General features: G+C 40.2%; 1 protein-coding gene across 4 annotated transcripts in view; it reads left to right on the top strand.

Moving 5' to 3' along the window:
- Positions 1–20,140, top strand: part of WWC2 (WW and C2 domain containing 2) — a 163,461-nt gene that overhangs the window by 102,587 nt on the left and 40,734 nt on the right. For all 4 annotated transcript variants that reach the window (XM_057537251.1, XM_057537249.1, XM_057537250.1 and 1 more), the window contains 4 exons: positions 9,972–10,051; positions 15,016–15,145; positions 17,984–18,130; positions 19,172–19,245. In XM_057537251.1, the coding sequence (XP_057393234.1) occupies positions 9,972–10,051; positions 15,016–15,145; positions 17,984–18,130; positions 19,172–19,245 (431 nt within the window). The remainder of the gene's footprint in view (positions 1–9,971; positions 10,052–15,015; positions 15,146–17,983; positions 18,131–19,171; positions 19,246–20,140) is intronic.

Raw genomic sequence — 20,140 nt, 5'->3', positions numbered from 1 at the left:
AGTATCACTGTTTGATCACGAATTTAAACATTATTGATATGTCATTGCAATTATTATTCTTATTGAACCTCACATCGTCCTGTCTTGTGCATATAGGAGCCTTTTTATATTGGCTCCTGAGGCCTTTGATCCCAGTATTCTGATAGTTTCTTTCTCTTTGGTCTGGAAAGATGTTCTTGATTTTTTTGTGTAAGGTCTGGAATCAAACATTTCTCCAAGAAGCGCTGATTCTTTTTAGTGAGAAGTGGTATTTAGAGACCACAATCTACATGCATGAGTGTTTATTACAGTTGGGTTGGTGATTGTATATAGGTCTTTATCTTAATATATTTAAAATACTTAAATCTTCAGTAATTACAAAAGTGTGATATTGACACAAAAATGGAAGATCAGTGGAACTGAACATTGAAGAATATGCAGAAACACCTTGTCGAATTTAAAATGTGATAAAAGTGGCACTCCATATCATTAAGGAAAAAATGGATTATTCAGTGAATGCTTGGGACATATCTTGGCCCATTTTAAAAGAAATGAAAGTGAATCTGTACCTTTTTCCTTTAATTCCAGATGGATCAGCAATTTAAATGCAAGAAGTTCAATCATAAACTCAATTAAATTAGCCACAAGACATTTAAAGCAATAACAGAGCACTAAAACTTGCTTTTCCCTAAGAGAATTTACCACGCTGGGTGAACGTCACCTTCCATAGTCTTCTTTTCATGGTCTCATGGAGACAAAGCCCAACTGCGTAAAATTGGGACCCAAAAGGACCAAACCCTCAGTGTGAGAGGAGCTAGGATTAAACTCCTCCAACCCTGCCACCCCAACATACCTGCCACTGCCATCACCCACCAGAAAGCAGTAGGAAAAGTGACCTGTTTGGAGAAACAATGAGAAACCATTCTGACCTCTGAACGTATCACCATCTGACACACCTTACATGGGTTTGCAGGCTGAGTTCACACTTACCTGGAAGGTCTGAGAAACTGCAAGCTAAACACTTAATTCGAGCTGTGGCAGGTCTAGGCAGTGGCAGGTGGCTGTGCTGCCAGTTGCCTGGAAGTGCATATCCTCTCTGGAGGAACACACCTGCACCTGTGCCTTCCACAGGTAGAGCTCTAAGGGTACAAACTCATAGCCAAAAATCGCAAATTTACACAGAAACAAGGTCACATCAGTAAGAACCAGCAGAAAAAAACAGACAATAGAATCAGGTCTTCAGATTTTGTTGATTTTAGATACAGAATGTAAAATATGGGTGTTTAATATGTCAAGAAATAAAAAAGGAATTGAAAATATGAGTAAGAAAGATACTATGACTGTGAAATGACCAAGGATATATGGGAAAAGAACTAAGTAGAACTTCTGTAAATTAATCATATAATGTTAAAATTCAAAGCTGCCAGAGGAAAAAAGATTATTTGCAAAGGTCTGACAGAGCGATACACCTGATTATTCCATAGTGATGATGGAAGGAAAATGATAATGTAATACTTTCAGTGCTCTAAGAGAAAATAACCATCAACCAGAATTTTATACACAGGAAAACATCTTTCATGCATATGAATGAGACAAACATGTTTTCAGACAAAATTTGAAAATAACTAATGGCACCAGAAGTTCTTCACCATTGGAAATACTAAAGAAAGCAGGAAAAGAGAGAAGAGAATAGAAAAGGCAAGCCAATGAAGTTTAATGTAAGATGGGTAAATTAAACCCAAATAATTAGAAATAAGTGTAATTGGATTAAATGTTCTAGTTTAAAAGACAAAGATTTACAGACTGGTTTTGGAAAGAAAAATCTACCTGTATGATGCTTATAAGAGACACCAGAAACAAAGATACAGAAGAGTTAAAAATAAAAGGATGGGTAAAAAAGATGCAACAATCAAATTCTAATCAGAATAAAGCTAGTATTGGGACTTCCCTGGTGGTCCATTGGGTAGGACTCCACACTCCCAATGCAGGGGGCCCGGGTTCGATCCCTGGTCAGGGAACTAGATCCCACATGCATGCTGCAACTAAGAGTCCACGTGCTGCAACTAAAGGTCCCGCATGCCGCAGCGAAGATCCCATGTGCCACAACTACGACCTGGTGCAGCCAAAGTAAAAAAAAAAAAAAAAAAAAGAATAAAGCTAATATAGCTTTGTTAATTTTGGAATAGGTAGATTATAAGGCAAAATGCTTCACTAAGAAGAAAAAAGAGGGCCACGAATCTGTAATGAATCTGTTAAAATATGGGCCCCCGAGTATAATTGAGCACAGTTACTTACAACAACACCATGTTGAGTAAATGAAGCTAGACATAAAATAATACATACTGTATGATTCCATTTATATAAAGTTCAACAAAGACAAAACCACTTATAGGGTTGGAAGTCAGAATAGTGGTTACTTTGGGGAGAAAGAAAGGGTTAGTAATTTGGTGGGGCACAGGAATGGCTTCTGGGACTTCTTGAACTTTTGACCTTCCCATGGGTGTTTTACCATTCATTTACTAATGGTCTACTTAAGATATTTTTTTTCTTTTTTGTATGTATGTTATACTCCTAAGTTTAAAAAACGTAGAGGCTACTTAATTTGGAGGAGAACCATACGCTTCTAAATAATGATGCTCTTTGATAAAATTAGTGAGTAAAACGTTGAGAAAAGGAATATTTGTGTAGCCTCAAAGTATCTCCCCACAAATATGTATTACTTAACTCTGGTGATTTTAACATGTCCACTAATCTTTGATACTCCTCTCTTCTTGAGTATGGGCTGGACTGGTGATTATCTTCTAACAAGTAGAGTTTGGAAAGGGAAAAACAGTAAACTTAAAGTGAAGAAATCTAGGGATTTGCTACCATAACTAAGTGATTAAGTTTAACATCACCAGTGATGTCAGATTGATAGCATGTACCCCGATGTCATTCGATGAGAAGGACACATCACCTCTGTCATATTCTTCCTCCCAATCTATAACCTCAGTCTAATTATGAGAAAGCATGTAGCAAACCCAAGGTACACTTCACGAAACATCTAACCTATTCAAAAGCGAACAGGTCATTAAAGATGAGAAAAGACTGAGGAAGTGTCACAGATTGGAGGAGTCTAGGGAGACATGACAAGTAAAGACAACATGGTCGGATCCTGGGGGATCCAAGTAAAGTCTGTAGTTTAGCTGATACTGTTAGTAGTGTCAGAAGAAAATTGGAGAAAAACTTTTAGCCTTGCATGCATATACTAGAAAATAAGAAAGTCTTAAAATTAATGAGCAGTGAATTCAATCTAAGAACAACAGAATAAATCTGAAGACAGTTGATGAAGGGAAATAAAATTAAGGGAAGATATTATTTAAATAATAAACATGGCTATAATAGAGGAGATCAACAAAAGCATAATTTAGTTCTTTGAAAGAATAATAGAATTGACAGATGTCTGTCAGGATTGATAAGAGAGAAAAGAAACAAGTAAAAATATACAAGGAATGAAGAGATAAAACTCTAGATGCTTAAGAAATAAGAGGACATTTTGAGTAAATTTATCTTCTTACATTTTAATTTTGAGATGAGATGAATAAGTTCTTACTAAGATATCATTGACCAAAAATGACTCCAGATGAAAGAAAGAATCTGACCAGCCCTGTTACTATCAGTGAAATTCCAGAGACACCCTGAAGATTAGGCTAATACAACCAAATTCTGACAAGATAATATGAGGGAAAAAATAAGCCAGCCATATTCATAAGCTTAGATACAAAAATCCTAAGCAAAATATTGGTAAACCAGATGCAGGAACATTTAAAAATAGTTTGTTAGGACCAAGTTGGGCTTATCCTAGATATGTACCGTCTAGGATTTGAAAATGAATTATTTACTACACTAACAGGGTAAACAGAAGTCATTAATCATTCCAGTTGATACAGAGAAAGCATTTTGATAAATTCAGCTTCTAGTCATGGTTTGTTTTTTTAAAAAATCAATCTAACTAAAAATAATTGCTGTATAACAGGGCATGAGAGATGAAGAAGGAGAGCTGGTTGTAGTTTTGTATAGAGTATTTAGGGTAAGTCTCATTGAGAAGGTGACATTTGAGCAGAGACTAGACAGAGGTGGTGAAGTTAGGTGAGGAAGAGCCGGTGTAAAGGTCCAGATGTTAGAGAAGGTCTGGGATCTTCAAAGAACAATAAGAAGTCAAATGTGGCCACAATATATGGAGAGAGAAAGTGAGAGCAGTAAGAGAGGAGGTGAGAGAGGTAACCTAGACAATGAGATGAAGACAGAATTCATAGGCCTTGGGGACCACTGTAGACTTCGGATGTTAATCTGAAATAGGAAGCCATTTGACCAGGTGTTTATCATTTGTATTAATTTTTTTTTTGCTAGTTTAATTGATATATAATGATACCATGATTTTCAATTTTGTCTTTGTTAAGAGGTGATTTTTTTTTTTTTTGGTGACATTCTACCTTTTCCATTTCTGTTTGCCAATTTATTTTTTGAATTTAACAGCTTTTTGAGAATTAATTCCCATGCGACACAGTTCACCTGTTTAAAATGTACACTTCAGTGGGTTTTAGTATATTTATTGTTGTATACCCATCATCACAATCTAGTTTTAGAACATTTTTGTGTCCCCTAAAGGGAACCCTGTACTCCATTAGCTGTCACTGCCCATTCCGCACACCCATATCCTCTATCCCCAAAGCCCAAGCAACCACTATTTATTGTCTGTCTCTCTAGATTTGCCTATTCTGTTATACATTTTGTATAAATGGAATCATACAATATGTGGTCTTTTGTGAGCTTCTTTCACTTGGCATACTGCTTTCAAGGTTCATCCATGTTGTAGCATGTGTCAGTACTTCATTTCTTTTCATTGCTAAATAATATTCCATTGTACAGATACATCACATTTCATTTATTTATTCACCAGTTGGTGGGTATTTGGGTTGTTTCCACTTTTGAGTGATGATAAATAGAACTGCTACAAACATTCCTGCACAGGTGTTTATGTGGATATAAGTTCTCATGTCTCTTGGGTTTATGCCTAGGAGCGGAATTTCTGGGTTATATGGCAACTTATTGGTTTATTTAGCAGAAAGAGATCTAGCGTTGACCTTCCATATTTTTATCTATTATTTGTATCTCAAGGTAGTATATTTCAAAAATGTTTCATATTTTCCTCAGTAGCTTTTGTTTTGTTTTTTCCCTTTTTACTGTTGTTAAACAGAAGTTTGGGGTTTTTTTTTTAATATATTCAATCATCTCGTTTCTAATGACAGAATCCATTTATTAGTCATCACAAATGGTTCTAACAGCATCTGGGATTCTGTTTTCCGCTATTCTTTAGTAAAGTCAAACATGTTTTTATTATTAATCCTCTGACGATCTGGAGCTGATTTCTCATTTTCTTTAAAGGTGACTTGAGAGAGGAGGTGGGTGGTGAGGATTTTTAGTGAGGTAGAAGCAGTGGTGATGAGGAGGATTTCCAGAAGAGCAAGATGACAGCTGCCCTTTGTTGGCTTGCTTAGGGAGCTCCTGGCAAGACGACGGACGGAGTGGTGAGAAGGGACAGTAGTCGTTAGTAAAACGTCACTGTGATCATTGTAACTTTAATGTTGCAAGGGTCACTTTAGGGCAGACTTCTGAACCCTGCCTGTCTTGTGATCTTCCCAAGGTCCACAAGTTCTGGAATTTACTTTTCCTTCATTGCCATCTTCTTTCTCCTTCTTTTAAAAGAAAACTTATTACACGGTAGGATTGTAAGAGATGGTAAGAGGCTGTATGATTTCCAGTCGTACTTATCACATTGAATCACTCTCTTTCTGGATTTCAGAACTAACTTTAAAGTCATTTCAAAATGTCAGTTGCTTTGGTGTAGTCAGTATAAAAGGCAGGGAACGTGCAAAAGTCATGGGTCTCTCTGCCTCCGATTTGGGACTCTCGGGTTTGAGATTTGAGCCGTAGACATAGGTCTGGAAAATTAGATGGTTGGATCCAGCTGCAGAAAGTTCACCACGTACTGATGTAAGGCAGAAACAGGCTCTAGGGCTTGTGAGGCTCTTCACATAATCAGCTTGGGTGGGATATAAGAATATTGACGTTTCTAAGGAAGAATAAGGGCCATAGGTTTTATTTAAGTCATTTTGCTACAGTTCTAGTTTGTCTTTGATCTTATACATATTATCATGACATTAATAACTAAAACTTTTATAATTGTAGTTTTAGAACATTCTCCTGGGTTCTAGACCGCTCTCTGCTGCTTAGTAGCAGGGTAACCTTCAGCAGATTACTTACTTATTCTCTTTAGGTCTGAGATTCCTCACCTGTAAAATAAGAATTAAAACTGTATCCATGGGCTTCCCTGGTGGCGCAGTGGTTAAGAATCTGCCTGCCAATGCAGGGGACACGGGTTCGAGCCCTGGTCTGGGAAGATCCCACATGCCACGGAGCAACTAAGCCCGTGAGCCACAACTACTGAGCCTGCGCGTCTGGAGCCTGTGCTCCGCAACAAGAGAGGCCGCGACAGTGAGAGGCCCGCGCACCGCGATGAAGAGTGGCCCCCGCTTGCCACAACTAGAGAAAGCCCTCACACAGAAACGAAGACCCAACACAGCCAAAAATAAATAAATAAATAAATAAATAAATAAATTTATTTAAAAAAAAAAAAAACACCGTATCCATCTACTAGAGTAGTTGTGAGGATTGAAAGCGCAGTGCCTGGAGTACCTGAAGTGCTTGGCATGTTAGCTCTCACCATTGCCTCCAAGTAGAGTCCATTGTGCTAAACGTGCAAATCAGCATTAGCGTAACCCTTAGCTGGGATCTAAGGACATGTGTTTTCATGTTCTGTGTCCTACGTTTGAAAGTGGGTTGGAGAACGAGAGTAGAAACAGTGATCCTCCCATAGCTAACGATGCCAAATGGTTCTCTGAGAAGAAAGGGTGTTGAACAGTTAAGACCAAACTCTTAAAACCAGAAACAATCGGAAATAATGTTGGGTTGGAAATAGTAGTATCTGTTTTCACTTATCATTATAATAGAATCAAACGTTTTCATCCTTAACAAAATAAAATGCACATTGGTATTTGGCAGCTGAAAATCATTCAGGTAATCCACTCAGAAGACGCCCCAAAATAAAAGCAGTGGCTTTCAGCCAACTGTAGGTAAAGTAAATAATGTGGAAGAAAACACAGGTGTTAGCCTCCTTTATCACTGTCACCCAACATACAATAAAATCTCACATCACTTAAGCAGAGAAGAGTCTGAATTGTCAAAAGTTAAATTTACAATGATCATTTTTGAAAGAAATTAAATGGGTATGTCATTGCAGCCCAAATGATTTTAAATGGAGTGCTGTTTTATGTCCATGAGATACATTAATTGTTTTAATTCAGTTGTTCCAAAACGGCTTGATAGTACCATTGTTTTTTTTTTGTCAACTGTGTTTTCAAAGGTAGAGACAGGTTTCAGCCCAGTTACTATTGATTTTTGGATTTCTGTTGTTGTTATTTTTAAATAAAAATGTTAGTCTTTTTGGTAAAAAGCTTTTGCGAGTGCTGTCGGAAGTAGAATTACATGTGGAATGAGCTGTCGGTTACTGATGGCTCCTGACATGATGACAGTCTGATACTAAAACTGAAATGTCTTTACTGGATACTGTGAGTGAGCTTGTTGCTATGCATGAATATTAAAGCACCTTCAAGATCCTCCTCTCTGAGGGCAGCCCTCCTCCCCTGGCCTAAGTAGTCCTCTCCTCCTTTGGGTTCCAGTAACATTGTTTGTACCTCTCTTTTAGTTATGAATTGGGCCTTGCAACATGATTCTTTCTATTTCCTTCTCCCTAATAAAATGTAAGTGCCTTAGGGCACAAACTGTTAAGGCTTCAGATAAACTTAACAGATAAATTATTGAACATTACTGTATCCAAAATATTGTGCCTCATGGTCTACAAATGTGTCACAACAGCCCTTGTCCTTGTCGTCTGGTTCCTCATAGGGCCTCGTCCCCCCGTTTACTTTTTTCCCCTCTGTTCCACGATGCTCTCTGTTTTCCTCTGACTTCTCTGTCCTCTGCTTCACAATGTACTTTGTCTCTTTCTCTCGTTGACCTGTGAGCGATGCAGATGCCCAAGGTGTTCCTGAGCTGCGTTCCCTTCTCCGTACACACTCTCTAGTTGATCTCATTTATTATCGTGCATTTAAAATAGCATCCTTATGTCAGTGACTCTTTATTTTATATCTCTAGTCTAGACACTTCAAGTCCACATATTCCAATTGCCTTCAAGTGCCATGGGTGTTAGAAAAATAAATGTCTTACAGAAAACCCTTTATCTTTCCCCCTCCCCAGGAAATCACCTTCACATACCCAGGATTTTGGAAGTGATCTTTGACACATCTTCTCCCTCACCCTCCACATTGGGTCCATCACCAAGTCCTGTTGATTCTACCTCTAAAATATATTTTTCCTATAGCACGGCCCGGATGCCAGGCAGGATGGCCCATTTGGACCCCTCTGGTCCAAGCACCGTAAAGTCTCCACAGTGATCTTTTAGAATCATAAAGCAGCTCATGCTTTACAATCCCTCCTTGATTCTCATTGTTCTTAGGAGGAGATTTAGAAATCCTCAGCATGGCTTCAGGTTCTATGTAATCAGGCCTCCTTTTCCATTCTCATCTCATTCCACACACCACCTCTGTAATCCGGCAGGGACAGCATTCTTTAAACCCCAGAGACTTGCTGAGTTTCCCCTCCCACAGTTTAGCCTGTCCACAGGCTCTACCCTGTGGGGACCCCTTCTATCAGTGAAGCCCACGAACCCTCTCATTTCCTCAACCCCTCAGACTAAATTAGGTCCCGTCCCCCTTTTATATCGTGAAGTATCCTGTGCTTTTCTTTTATATCACCTGTGGCAGTTGGAAAGATTTATTTCGTTGGACAATTATTTGCTCCATATCAGCCTCCCTCGTTGTCCTGTAACATGCATAAGGGCAAAGATTAGGTCTGTTTCATTCACACTTTCAGACCCAGGACTTGACACATTGTGCAGAATCAATAACTTTGTGGAACGGGTAGAATAAATAGGAAGTAAAAGTGCAAAACACATGGAAATACTATACAAGAGGATGTGCTTAAAACTTAAGGCTATAACTCACTATATGGAAATAAGCTTCTGACACCCATGAGAATACCTTCAGTTTGTGACTGAACCAGGCTTGTGCCATTTTCCTGACCTGCCAAATTTTAGTATTCTTATTACCAAAGACAACAGGAAAAGAACCATTTTTATCAGTTTGACAACAAATATTTATTGATCCCCTGCTGTTCACCTGGTTTTATTTTACAAGCTTGGGATACAGCTGGGTGATGCTGCTTACTTTCCCATGGGGGACAGACAGGAAACAGGTACAAAGACAGTTTCAGCTCTTGGAAAATGCTGCGAACTAAACAAAACAGACCAATGGCCTGGGTGCAGTGGCCAGAGAAGTGCTGTTTGCAAAGGTAACGTGGAGCTGAGGCTGAGTGGCAGGGAGTCAGCTAGTGAAGAGCGGAGGGAAGGGCCTTTTAGCCGGGGGAACGGCACATGCCGAAGCCCTGAGGCTGGAACAGCCTGGCCTGTTTGGGGAACAGAGGGGTGGCCAGGGGTCCTGGAGAGTCAGGAAGGAAGGGCAAGCACAGAGTCCGAGAGACCCTGGCTGACTGTCCTGCCTCTCCCCGTAGTGGCTGTTTATCACAGAGCGGAGACGATCGTGATGTCCGGCTCGTAGCAATGTCGCTACATCCAATGATGAGAGGAAACTTGAGTAGTAACGCACATCGCTGATGATCTGCCTTCCGTAGAACTTATGTCCAGGAGAAACTAGTCGAGTAAATGTCAAACTAGTGGCTGTGTTTATGTGTTTAATGGTTTACTAATAGATTACCTTTTTAAACTGTGTTGCTGATTATTTACAAGCATTCATATTTACATTGATTTCTCACAAAAGGTTAAAAAGCTGAAGCGAGAACTGTCACAGATGAAGCAAGAATTGCTCTATAAAGAACAAGGCTTTGCAACCTTGAAACAGTGAGTATGAAAATACTGAAATTGACTCTCGAATAATCCAAAGCCCCTGAACCAATACAAAGAAAATAGAAGTATAGATTACATAAGAGTTTTCTCAAAGAGAAGTAAAATACAAAGCGCAAAGCTCTGCACCAAAAAAACAAAAAAGCAATCAACTGAAGAACAAAACAAACAAAACAAAAAAACTTGGGAAAATCTATACACTTTGAATAGGTGTGAAATGTTCACTAATCTTTGGAGATCCAGCGAAACCAAAGTAAGAAACTTAGCTTCGTCTCTGGGCCCGCCAGCCTGCTCTCAGTTTGAGGCAGAGCCAGGAGATCGAGCCCAGGAAGGGCCTCCCCCTTCTCTCCGGAGGCTGGACTCTGTGAGCCTGCGCCCGCCGAGCCCCGGGCTGGGGGCCTGTCCGCCTCTGGCAGCCCCAGGGGGACCTAATGCTGTCTGATCTCAGGGAGCAAGTCAGGGGTGTCTGCAGAGGAGCTGAGTGAGTGCCTCGGCTCCTGTGGTCCCTCTGCCCTTTCCTGCTCTGTGCTGAAGTCTGCTGGACCCTGGCTCCAGGTTGAGCTGGGTCAAATGAGAATGGAGGTGATGGAGGGTAGCAGGATCTGGAAATCCCTGCCCCATTCCCAGCCCCTGGAAGCCACTGCTCTTCTGCTGACGAGGCCCAGCCTAACTGAACCCCAGCAGGCACACCAAGACCTCCCAGCTCCCGCAGTGCCCACCCCAGGGTCTCCGATGCAGGGGAGCAGCGGCGGTTCATCCAGCACACAGACACAGGGGGGGTTGAAGGCAGCATCCCTTGAAAGGTATCCAGCTGCTTTTCCCTTCCCTCCTCCTTGCTGCCCGGTTCAGCGGCCCCAGTAGCAATGCAGGATTCCTAGGGGCTTCCCTGATCGGCGGGTCTCATGTTCTTCCTTGTCTCCCTTAGCAGTATCCAAGGCAGCAAGGCGTTACCCGTTAAAGATCCCACGTGTTCGCTGGCCAGGCCACATAAGCTGATTGTTCTGTACGTTTGGTTGGCGAGTTATATTTTGGGGCCCCAGTCACCCCTCTTGACCACCAGCCACATGACTTTCCTCTCAGACATTTGGTTTACTGGATCAGTTTTGTTTTTGACACTCACCTCATGTGATCATGACCATGATATTCTTTCAGATGCTCCCATCCTGGTGGTTCCCTAACCTGACTGCATATTAGAATAATCTGAGGAGCTCTTAAAAATCCCTGTGTCTTGTCTCCACCCCAAGTCATATTCTGTGAGACCCCCATGTGGTTCTCAGGTCCAGCCCTGTCCAGAGAACCTCAGCTGGTTGCAGAGCGCCCCGAAAAACTCAGCAGACCTGGAATCAACTAAATGTATTATTTAGTCAGTTGTACATCAGCATAACGGAGGGCTTTGTGGTGGGAGCACCACGAAGCGTTTCGCCACACGTTGCATACTTTTAAGGCACATGAAATTATAACTCATGTCACCACTGGGATTAAAGGTTAGCCAAACTTGCTGTTTTTGTTATATTGATGTAACAATGCTGTATTGTTTCAAAGCAGTTTACTTGCAAGCAATTTTTATAGGAATCCAAGGCATGTTTAAGAATCTGTCAATAACATTCCACAAGAAAACAATAGACATTTGTTGTAGAAATTCAGGCTTTCTCTTGCAGTGATTCTAATCCGCTGAACCAAGAGCAGAAAGATAGGCTATCTAACATCAGATTCCTCTCGTAGATCAAAATAAAGCTATAGACAAAATAGAGCTATTTTCATCCAGATGTTCACCACCATACTACTAGAAGATTGAATAATAATTGATTGAACCCAGAGACCATACTTTTCAAGAAACCGCATTCCTGGTACTATAAGGGGGCTTTTTACTTGGGTTATAACAAAATATATTTCAGGAAAAGATTTATACAGAATCCCACTGCAGGATTCTGTAACTTTTCACGTATTCACAATAAAATGGAATAATTTTGTGGAATCTGGAATTATGATGTAATTTAAACCCCGGTTTTGATTTTACTTGATGCAATAGTTTATGCTGGATGAATGAATGTAGTTTTATTCTTTACGTTATTCATTTCAGACTGTGGTCCCAAAGTTGACTTTGGCCTAAGTGATAGTGTAGCTTATGTGTAGGTGGATGCCAGGAAGAGAAGCATATTTCCGCTTTGCCACCTCCAGTGTTCACTCAAAACTGGAAAATGGAAAGTGCTGAAACACCCAGCAAGCCAAGAGTATATACAGAATCTATAAAAGTTTGGCTCAGGGTGTACACATTTTCCAGGGAAGGCATGCAAATGGTAAGATATAGGGAAAAAATTAACTATAGGGTACCCACAAACCAAAAAAAAATTTTCTTTAATTTTTAAGGGGTGAAAGTAAAATTGTATTTCTCAAGAACAAAAAGCACAGTACATACTTTGTTTTAAAAAAAAAGTCAGCAACTTATGCTGATATTTTATTTTATGGTCAGTTAGGGTCAAAAGAGAGAAAAAGGGGGAGATGAAAAGTGGAGGAGAAAAAGGAAAAACGTGGAGGTAGAGGGCAAAAGCAATAGTTAAAGTAAAGTAGAAAGGTTCAGAAAAAGGGAAAGAAAGACCAAAAGGGGTTCCGTGGCAAATGCTGCGTGGAGGTGGTACTTGTCGTATTTAACATTTGTTCGAGCAGTGGCTGTCCGAGAAATTCTCGTCTATTTTTAAAGCTCTCTGAAATTTAAATTAGCAGTCTTGAAGTAGCCCTGCTTTTTTTTTTTTTTTTTTTTAATTATTATTTATTTATTTATTTTTGGCTGTGTTGGGTCTTCGTTTCTGTGCGAGGGCTTCCTCTAGCTGCGGCAAGTGGGGGCCACTCCTCATCACGGTGCGCGGGCCTCTATCGTTGCCTTTCATTGCGGAGCACAGGCTCCAGACGCGCAGGCTCAGCAGCTGTGGCTCACGGGCCTAGTTGCTCCGCGGCATGTGGGATCTTCCCAGACCAGGGCTCGAACCCATGTCCCCTGCATTAGCAGGCAGATTCTCAACCACTGCGCCACCAGGGAAGCCCGCCTGCTTTTATTTTTAAATATTAAAGTTTATTTCTGAAAACTGCTCACTGGCTTTTATTTTCAAATGTCAAAGTTGATTTCTGAATTAAAGATTTGTATTACTATTAAATTCTGAAGGTTTTATACAAATCGGAAGAAATTACTTGGGCTTTAGGAACTGCCTTTGACAGTTTGAGATACCTATATTACTAGCTGTTTCATGAAATCTCACAGATTCTTTTTCTTATTAAAGTAAGCTTTTTGCCTCAACTAAGTGAGTAGATATAATACTTAAGGGTGTCAACAATTTCATTGATAAAGCCCTCCCGAAATAAATATAATCAACCAATATTCAAACTACTTCTGGGGTTCTTATCAAATATTCTAAATGTAATAGTCATAAGAGCCCCAAGCCTAAGTCTTTCATTTTGAGGACTGTTGTGCTACTTAGCTAAGTGTTTATGCAATTTAGAGGCTAAATTTGCATAGACTTTCTGGTCTCAGTTTCTTCATTTAGAAGAAACATGACTAGGCAATCTCTAGGGTCCCTTCCCATCACAAATACTCTGTGTATATGTGTGCGCGCGCACATGTGTATGTTTAATTCAGTGACTTCATTGGTTATACTTTTTTATAGAATGACCTTATGATAAAATTAATTTTATTCTCTTAGGTTCTTTAAGACTTTAATTATTTGTTCAGCACCATAAAATGTTTTCTAAAATGGTACTTGTTATCTACGAGTACCATTTTAGTTATCAAGTTATCTACAAACTGCATTTGTTTGGGTAAACTTTGGAAGAATGAATAAGATAATAATTGTATTAGTTTTTTTCTTTTTTACTTTTCAGACTATGCCCTTCACGTTGAAATAAATACAAATTATTAAGTGTTTTAAACCAAATTAGGTCAGAGCCAGTTTTCTGTGATTTAATAGGTACCATAACTCTGGAGAGTCTGTGAATAAGACAAGGATATGTCTGAGAACGCGTGTAATAGCGTTGTTGGCTGATGGGCAGAGATGTGGCATGTGTCCCTGAAGGGAAGCCCAGGCTCTTTCCTAATGAGTCCCAGGCAGCATAGGTGGTGGGGAGAACCAGGAGGGTGATGGTGAAGAAAATGTTGAACCGTTTTTTGTTTTTTTTTTTAATTAGGTAATTTGGTTGGGCCCTTCGACCACAAAGATTAGGTTACATGAAATCCTCTGACACAGGGTGACCCTGTGAGCTGTAAGGACATTTGGTGAGCAGATCTGCAGGGGCAGTAAATAAGCTCATCGGGGAGCTCTTTGTTCAACGTTAGTGGACAAATGAACACATCTGCCGCCCCCTTGTTCCTAGATTTGAACTCATTCAGCAAGGCGAACAATTTATCTTGACTCGTAACTGTCGTAAAAAAAGAATACATTTCATATATCTAACAAGAAATAAGAAACGAACCAAGCAATCCAAATATTACAGGATACTCACTAGTATAAATAAAAATCACTACCCTTTATTAAAGGTCACCAAGCTGTAGGCACTGTGCTAGGTTTTGCACAGACATCGCAGCGTGTAAAATTAGGCGGCAGGGATGAATCCTGAGGTTTCTGTGCTCGCCCGGTTTATTGGCATTTCTGTCCTTCTGCTTCCCCGTGTCCTGAACCTTTGTCAGGATCAGCGTGAGATGAGGTTTGAGGTCAGCCAGCAGTGGGATCACCCAAACAGACGGAAAGCAAAAAGCCTGAGCCTGAAGGTCATTACAGTGGACTGGGGGATAAAGTGGGGGCTGGAAGGGCTCTCAAGTGATCAGAAGAGAAAGGAGAGACCGTCAGCTTGAAACTGGTGTGTGTGAGTCAGGTAGTTAAAAACCAGCCAACTAAGACAACCCCAAACCCAATTCCTATCTCCTTAACTTGTACACTTGGTCATTCTTTGATTTTTCTTTTTTCCTCTTTTAACAGAATTGATAAAAAAATGTCTGGAGGCCAGAGTGGCTATGAACTTAGTGAAGCCAAAGCCATCCTAACTGAACTGAAGTCTATCAGAAAGGCCATTAGCTCAGGAGAAAAAGAAAAACAAGATCTGATGCAGGTATGTGATGGAACATGTTTTCAAGTCACACTGCTACCTTCTTGGGCCTCAGAAACTTTCCTTGAGGCAGAAGTTCTCCATCGGAGTCTGGAAGGCCCTTTACAACCACACAAACCCCACTTCTGCCCCATCCATACGGAATTTGGTCCCGTAGGGGATTGTTATAGGCACTGAGCCAGCCGCCTGCCTTGGAAGAAAACAGATTGGTTCCAAGGTTCTGATATGCTTATTTGAAGGCAGACTTTGGATGACCTTTGAGACAGGGGCTGCTGGGTCCTGGAGCCCATCTAAGGAGATTAGCATCTTGGTGCACCCTGTAACTCACTGCAAACTTCATGTGGCGCCCTGATAAGCAAGGTTATCTAACTCAGTGATCCTCAGCCCAGGATACAGAAAGGGTATGTCACCTGATGTCAGTAAGTAGATGAGATGCCTTGAGGAGAGGGGGGAGGGGTGTGAGGAGCTTAGAAAAGCTATTCCCCACCCCAGGGGATTCCGAGGTGCTAGCTGGGGGTGGCAGGGAGAACGCTGACCCAGCTGGGGGACATCTGTATAGTCACCCTGGGAGAGATGCTCATGGCAGTAGACCCTCGTTACACCTGTGCACTTCTCACCTTATGGGTCTGAGCTCCAGTGACCCAGCCTTATGTGTAGAGAAGACAACCATTCAGCGATCAATATTCTGCATGTTGAGTATCTATATTTAGCAGATACAGTCAATTTTTTTAAGAGATATCTCTTCCTCCTCTTCCCTCCCTTCCATCCCATAATTATCACAAGCACTGAGAAGTCTTTGTAATATTTCAGATATTTGGAGTTCTTTACCTAGCTGGGTGAGGATTTAGTCTGTGTCTTTCAAAAAATGTTAGAGCCCGTGGTAAACAGAACCTCTGCATTTAAATACCAAATTCAGCTACTTCATGTCAGTTTCCAAAATGCTGGTTGAATGTGGGTGAATATTCTTGAACCCATATAATTTTGCATTTGGGGAATTTTGAAATAACTTGCAAGAAGCGATTAAATAGAAAAGACTGACTTAAAATTCTGACTTTGTGCCAGGCAGTCTTCTGCCTGCCTTGCATAGAAATACTTCATTTAATTCTCACAACAGCCTAAAGATAGGCTCTGTTATTATTCTCAACCTGTAGACAAGAAAACAGCAGTGCGGAGAAGTTGTTACTTGGTTAAAGTCACACAGCAGGTAAGTGGCAGGACTGAGGTTCAAACCCAGGCAATCTTGCTCTAGAATATGTGGTTCTACCATATGTGTAACACATACAGAACTTCACTTGGCTGTACTTTTTGTTGTTGTTCTACAGTGATCCTGCCGATTAAATCAGTCATTCCTGAAAAGCACAAAATAAGTCCTTTGAAAAAAGTTAATGGAACTTGAACAGAGTTACATTGGAACCTCATAATTTAGCAATTTCAGGTCCTCTTTGAATCTTTCTGTAAACTTTGGATTTATACATAGGCCAGATTAAATTTAAAATTTAGATTCCTTTTTTAATTACTAAAATATAAAAAATAATTAATAGATACAGGAATCAACAGTAGAGCTGAAAGGGACATTAGTTATCTTCTGTGACTTTTAAACCTCTTTGGCTGTGACCCAGAGTAAGAAATACGTATATTTTACATCAAAACCCAGTAATACAAATGTCTTTACCCATAGAAACACACACCAAATTTCACAGAAATATGCCTGCTTTTTATACTAGTAATATACTTTGATTTTACTTCCTAGTCTCTTCTATTTCAGTTAAAAACATACTAGTCATGACCTACTAAATTGATTGAGTGCATGGTCATAGGTTTGAAAAATGTACGTCTTTTCACCGTTCGCATGAAAAAATAGAAAAGACTTGTCCGAAGTCCCTAAGAGGTTTCTTCATTCTTTTCTGTAATATATTATTTGATGTGACCATTTAAGTTTTATCCCTCATGCATAAACATTTTGTATAAATATGCTTTTGAAAGAAAATAGAGAAGGTTAGGTAAAAAACAAATATCAGATCTCTGATATTTCTAATTTCTTATCATGAGAATTTTAAATATCAGGATTAAATCCTGGCTCCTCTTAAAGCTGATAATAATGAGCCTCTTACATTTTTAGTAGTGTTTTGTAGGGGGGTTCTTTGGTAGCAATTTAAATTTTTTCCTTTTTAATACTCTCACTGACTCACATCCTCCCTCTAAAGTAAACTCACTCTATTAAAACCCGGGTGTCGACACCAGTCACGTTCACTTGTAATTAGGCACTTCCCCAAACCAAACATCACCGCAGGTACTGATTGACTGCGGCTTCTGGGCCTCCATTTCCTAATCTCTGACATCTATGTGAGCTAAATAATCTCTTGGATCCTGTCCAGATATCAAGTGGCATAACTGTAGAAGTCTTCTAAGCAGGAAGTTTGCCTGCTTTTTCTAAATGAGATTGCATTATAGGTATCCTATGCTTCCATAATTCCTACTGCATAAAGTGGGTAGTTCTTATTAAAATAGACTTCTTTTTAACAGAACTTTAAAAATAAGAAATGCATGTATTAAATATAAAGATACCATTAGTCACGGGGTGAATAATTCCCAGGCTGTCTTGGGAAAGATAAGATAACCTGTTTAATATGATCTTACATATTTTCAAAGTCCTGTGTGTATGTGCAAAAATTATATTCTACTCTTATTTATTTCAAGAATTTAGAGTGATAAGTACCTACTAAGATAAAGTAGTTGTTTTTTTCCATTGAGATTAGCTCTTTCGGCTTAATTTTACCTGGTGGGGAAGTTTCGCGCTCTTAAATGTTCAGCTTTATGAAGTACTTTGTATTTCCTGAACAGAGTCTTGCTAAGCTGCAGGAGCGGTTTCACTTGGACCAGAGCATTGGCAGATCTGAGCCAGACTTGAGATCCAGTCCTGTGAACTCTCATTTATCTCTCTCCAGACAGACCCTGGATGCTGGGTCACAAACAAGCATTTCCGGGGATGTAAGTTATCCATGTGGAAGGGTTGGCCCCGGCACTGTCCTGACAGGCCCTGATTACAATACCGATGGCAAATGGAACAGGGGCTAGGAAGGTGGTGCGAATTCCAGCTGTGTGCATTCAGCATTTCATACTCATAAGATTGGATTTAAAAATCTTAGCCTTATCTTTTCTGCCTAGGTGCCAAGCATATCAGAATTTGTCCATATGAATAGCTTTGTTCAAACTTTCTCATACTGTATTTATTCAGAGACTCTATTGAAAGGCAAGAGACACATGAAAATTTGAGTTTTTCCTATTAAGTTTAGAGTCTTAGAAATTAAGGTCCTTCCAAATAAACATTAAGGCTAATGAGAAACAAATATATGCCTTTAAAAACTAACCAAAAACCTTGTTTTTATAAATCTGAACTTGATTATATTAAAATATTTGATTGGTGGTTTATACCTGGCATTTGAAAATTTTTAATGTGGCTTGAATATTATTACCAGTTTGTATTCTACCTTTTGGGACACCATTAGTAGATATTTACTTTTCAATAAGTTCCAGTTATTTTTGTATTCTCTATGCTTCTGTGAATTCTGTGCTATGAAAGTAAAACAGGTAGAGATCAACAGTAGGGCTTACCTGTTTGAAAAATTAATTTTTGAAGTAATTAATTTTATGTTTATGCATTTGAAAGTTAGATGATGGAAATTTTGGCTCATAGAGACAAGGAAATTAGTTCCAGTTCATAAATTTTATTGACCTGTATACCCTTCATAAACTCTTAGATACCAGAAACATTTACCTGATATTTTTTATCTTGAATTTAATGTGTGGAGGAAAGGACATTAAAGTCTTTGAAAAACAGACAAGCTGGAATTAAAAAGAAATGTTTTGTCCCTACTGAGCCTATAAAGTAAGTGCCTTTTCAAACTGGTGTTCCCAATTTCAGTACCATCTTCTTTAGCTTTGCAATTACTTGTACTTCCTAGAAACAAAAGCAGTTTAGTTCATTCATTAGCAGAGTTAATTGACTTTTTCCCTTTTGTTTTTTACTAGCTCGGAGTGAGAAGTAGATCAAATTTGGCTGAAAAGGTCAGGCTGAGCCTGCAGTATGAAGAAGCCAAAAGAAGGTAACAGCAGGGGAGCTGGGGAGCGGTCAGTGGGTGGTCAGCTGGCCTGCCCTGGCTTCCTTGTCCAGAATTCACCTTTACTCACTAGGGACGTCTGAGGGGCGCTCGCCACCGTTCTTACCAAGGTCACCCTTCAGATCTTAGAATATAAGGGTTACGGGGTCCCCTCCCCCGAAAGCTGAAGAACAAGGAGAATTAATGAGGAGGGCGGGAATGAAACGTTCCCCTTCATTCTGGAAGGAAGAAGCTTTGAGCTTGTACGGTACTTTCTTACTCACAATTAAAAGTGAGGAGGGGGCTTCCCTGGTGGCGCAGTGGTTGAGAGTCTGCCTGCCAATGCAGGGGACACGGGTTCGAGCCCTGGTCTGGGAAGATCCCACATGCCGCGGAGCAACTGGGCCCGTGAGCCACAATTACTGAGACTGCGCGTCTGGAGCCTGTGCTCCACAACAAGAGAGGCCGCGATAGTGAGAAGCCCACGCACCGCGATGAAGAGTGGCCCCCGCTCGCCACAACTAGAGAAAGCCCTCACACAGAAACGAAGACCCAACACAGCCAAAAATAAATAAATAAATAAATAAAAATTAAAAAAAAAAAGTGAAGAGGTTGGTTTCTCAGATAGAAATGTGATACAGTGGCTCAGGTGCAGGGCTTGGTAGGAGCTGAGGAGTGTGAAGGTAAATAGCTTCAAGCACCTTCCCTGGCTTCGAAGGGCAGACCCCCTGCTCATGTCCTGGGGGATGCTGAGGTTTCTGCTGTGTCACTCACTTAAGGGGGTGTTTCCCTCCTTGACCCTCTCAACTCTTCTTCAGCCCTGCCTCCATACCTCTTTCTTACCTTGTGACTCTGCCGGGGAAGGCCTGGGAGACTCCTCTGTCCTTGCCTCGGTGACAGA

Source organism: Balaenoptera acutorostrata, chromosome 21 (genome assembly GCF_949987535.1).
Source record: "Balaenoptera acutorostrata chromosome 21, mBalAcu1.1, whole genome shotgun sequence".
In the NCBI taxonomy this organism is placed as follows: Eukaryota; Metazoa; Chordata; class Mammalia; order Artiodactyla; family Balaenopteridae; genus Balaenoptera; species Balaenoptera acutorostrata.
Note: the sequence above shows the minus strand (reverse complement) of the source record. Positions and strands in the feature narration are given on the sequence as shown.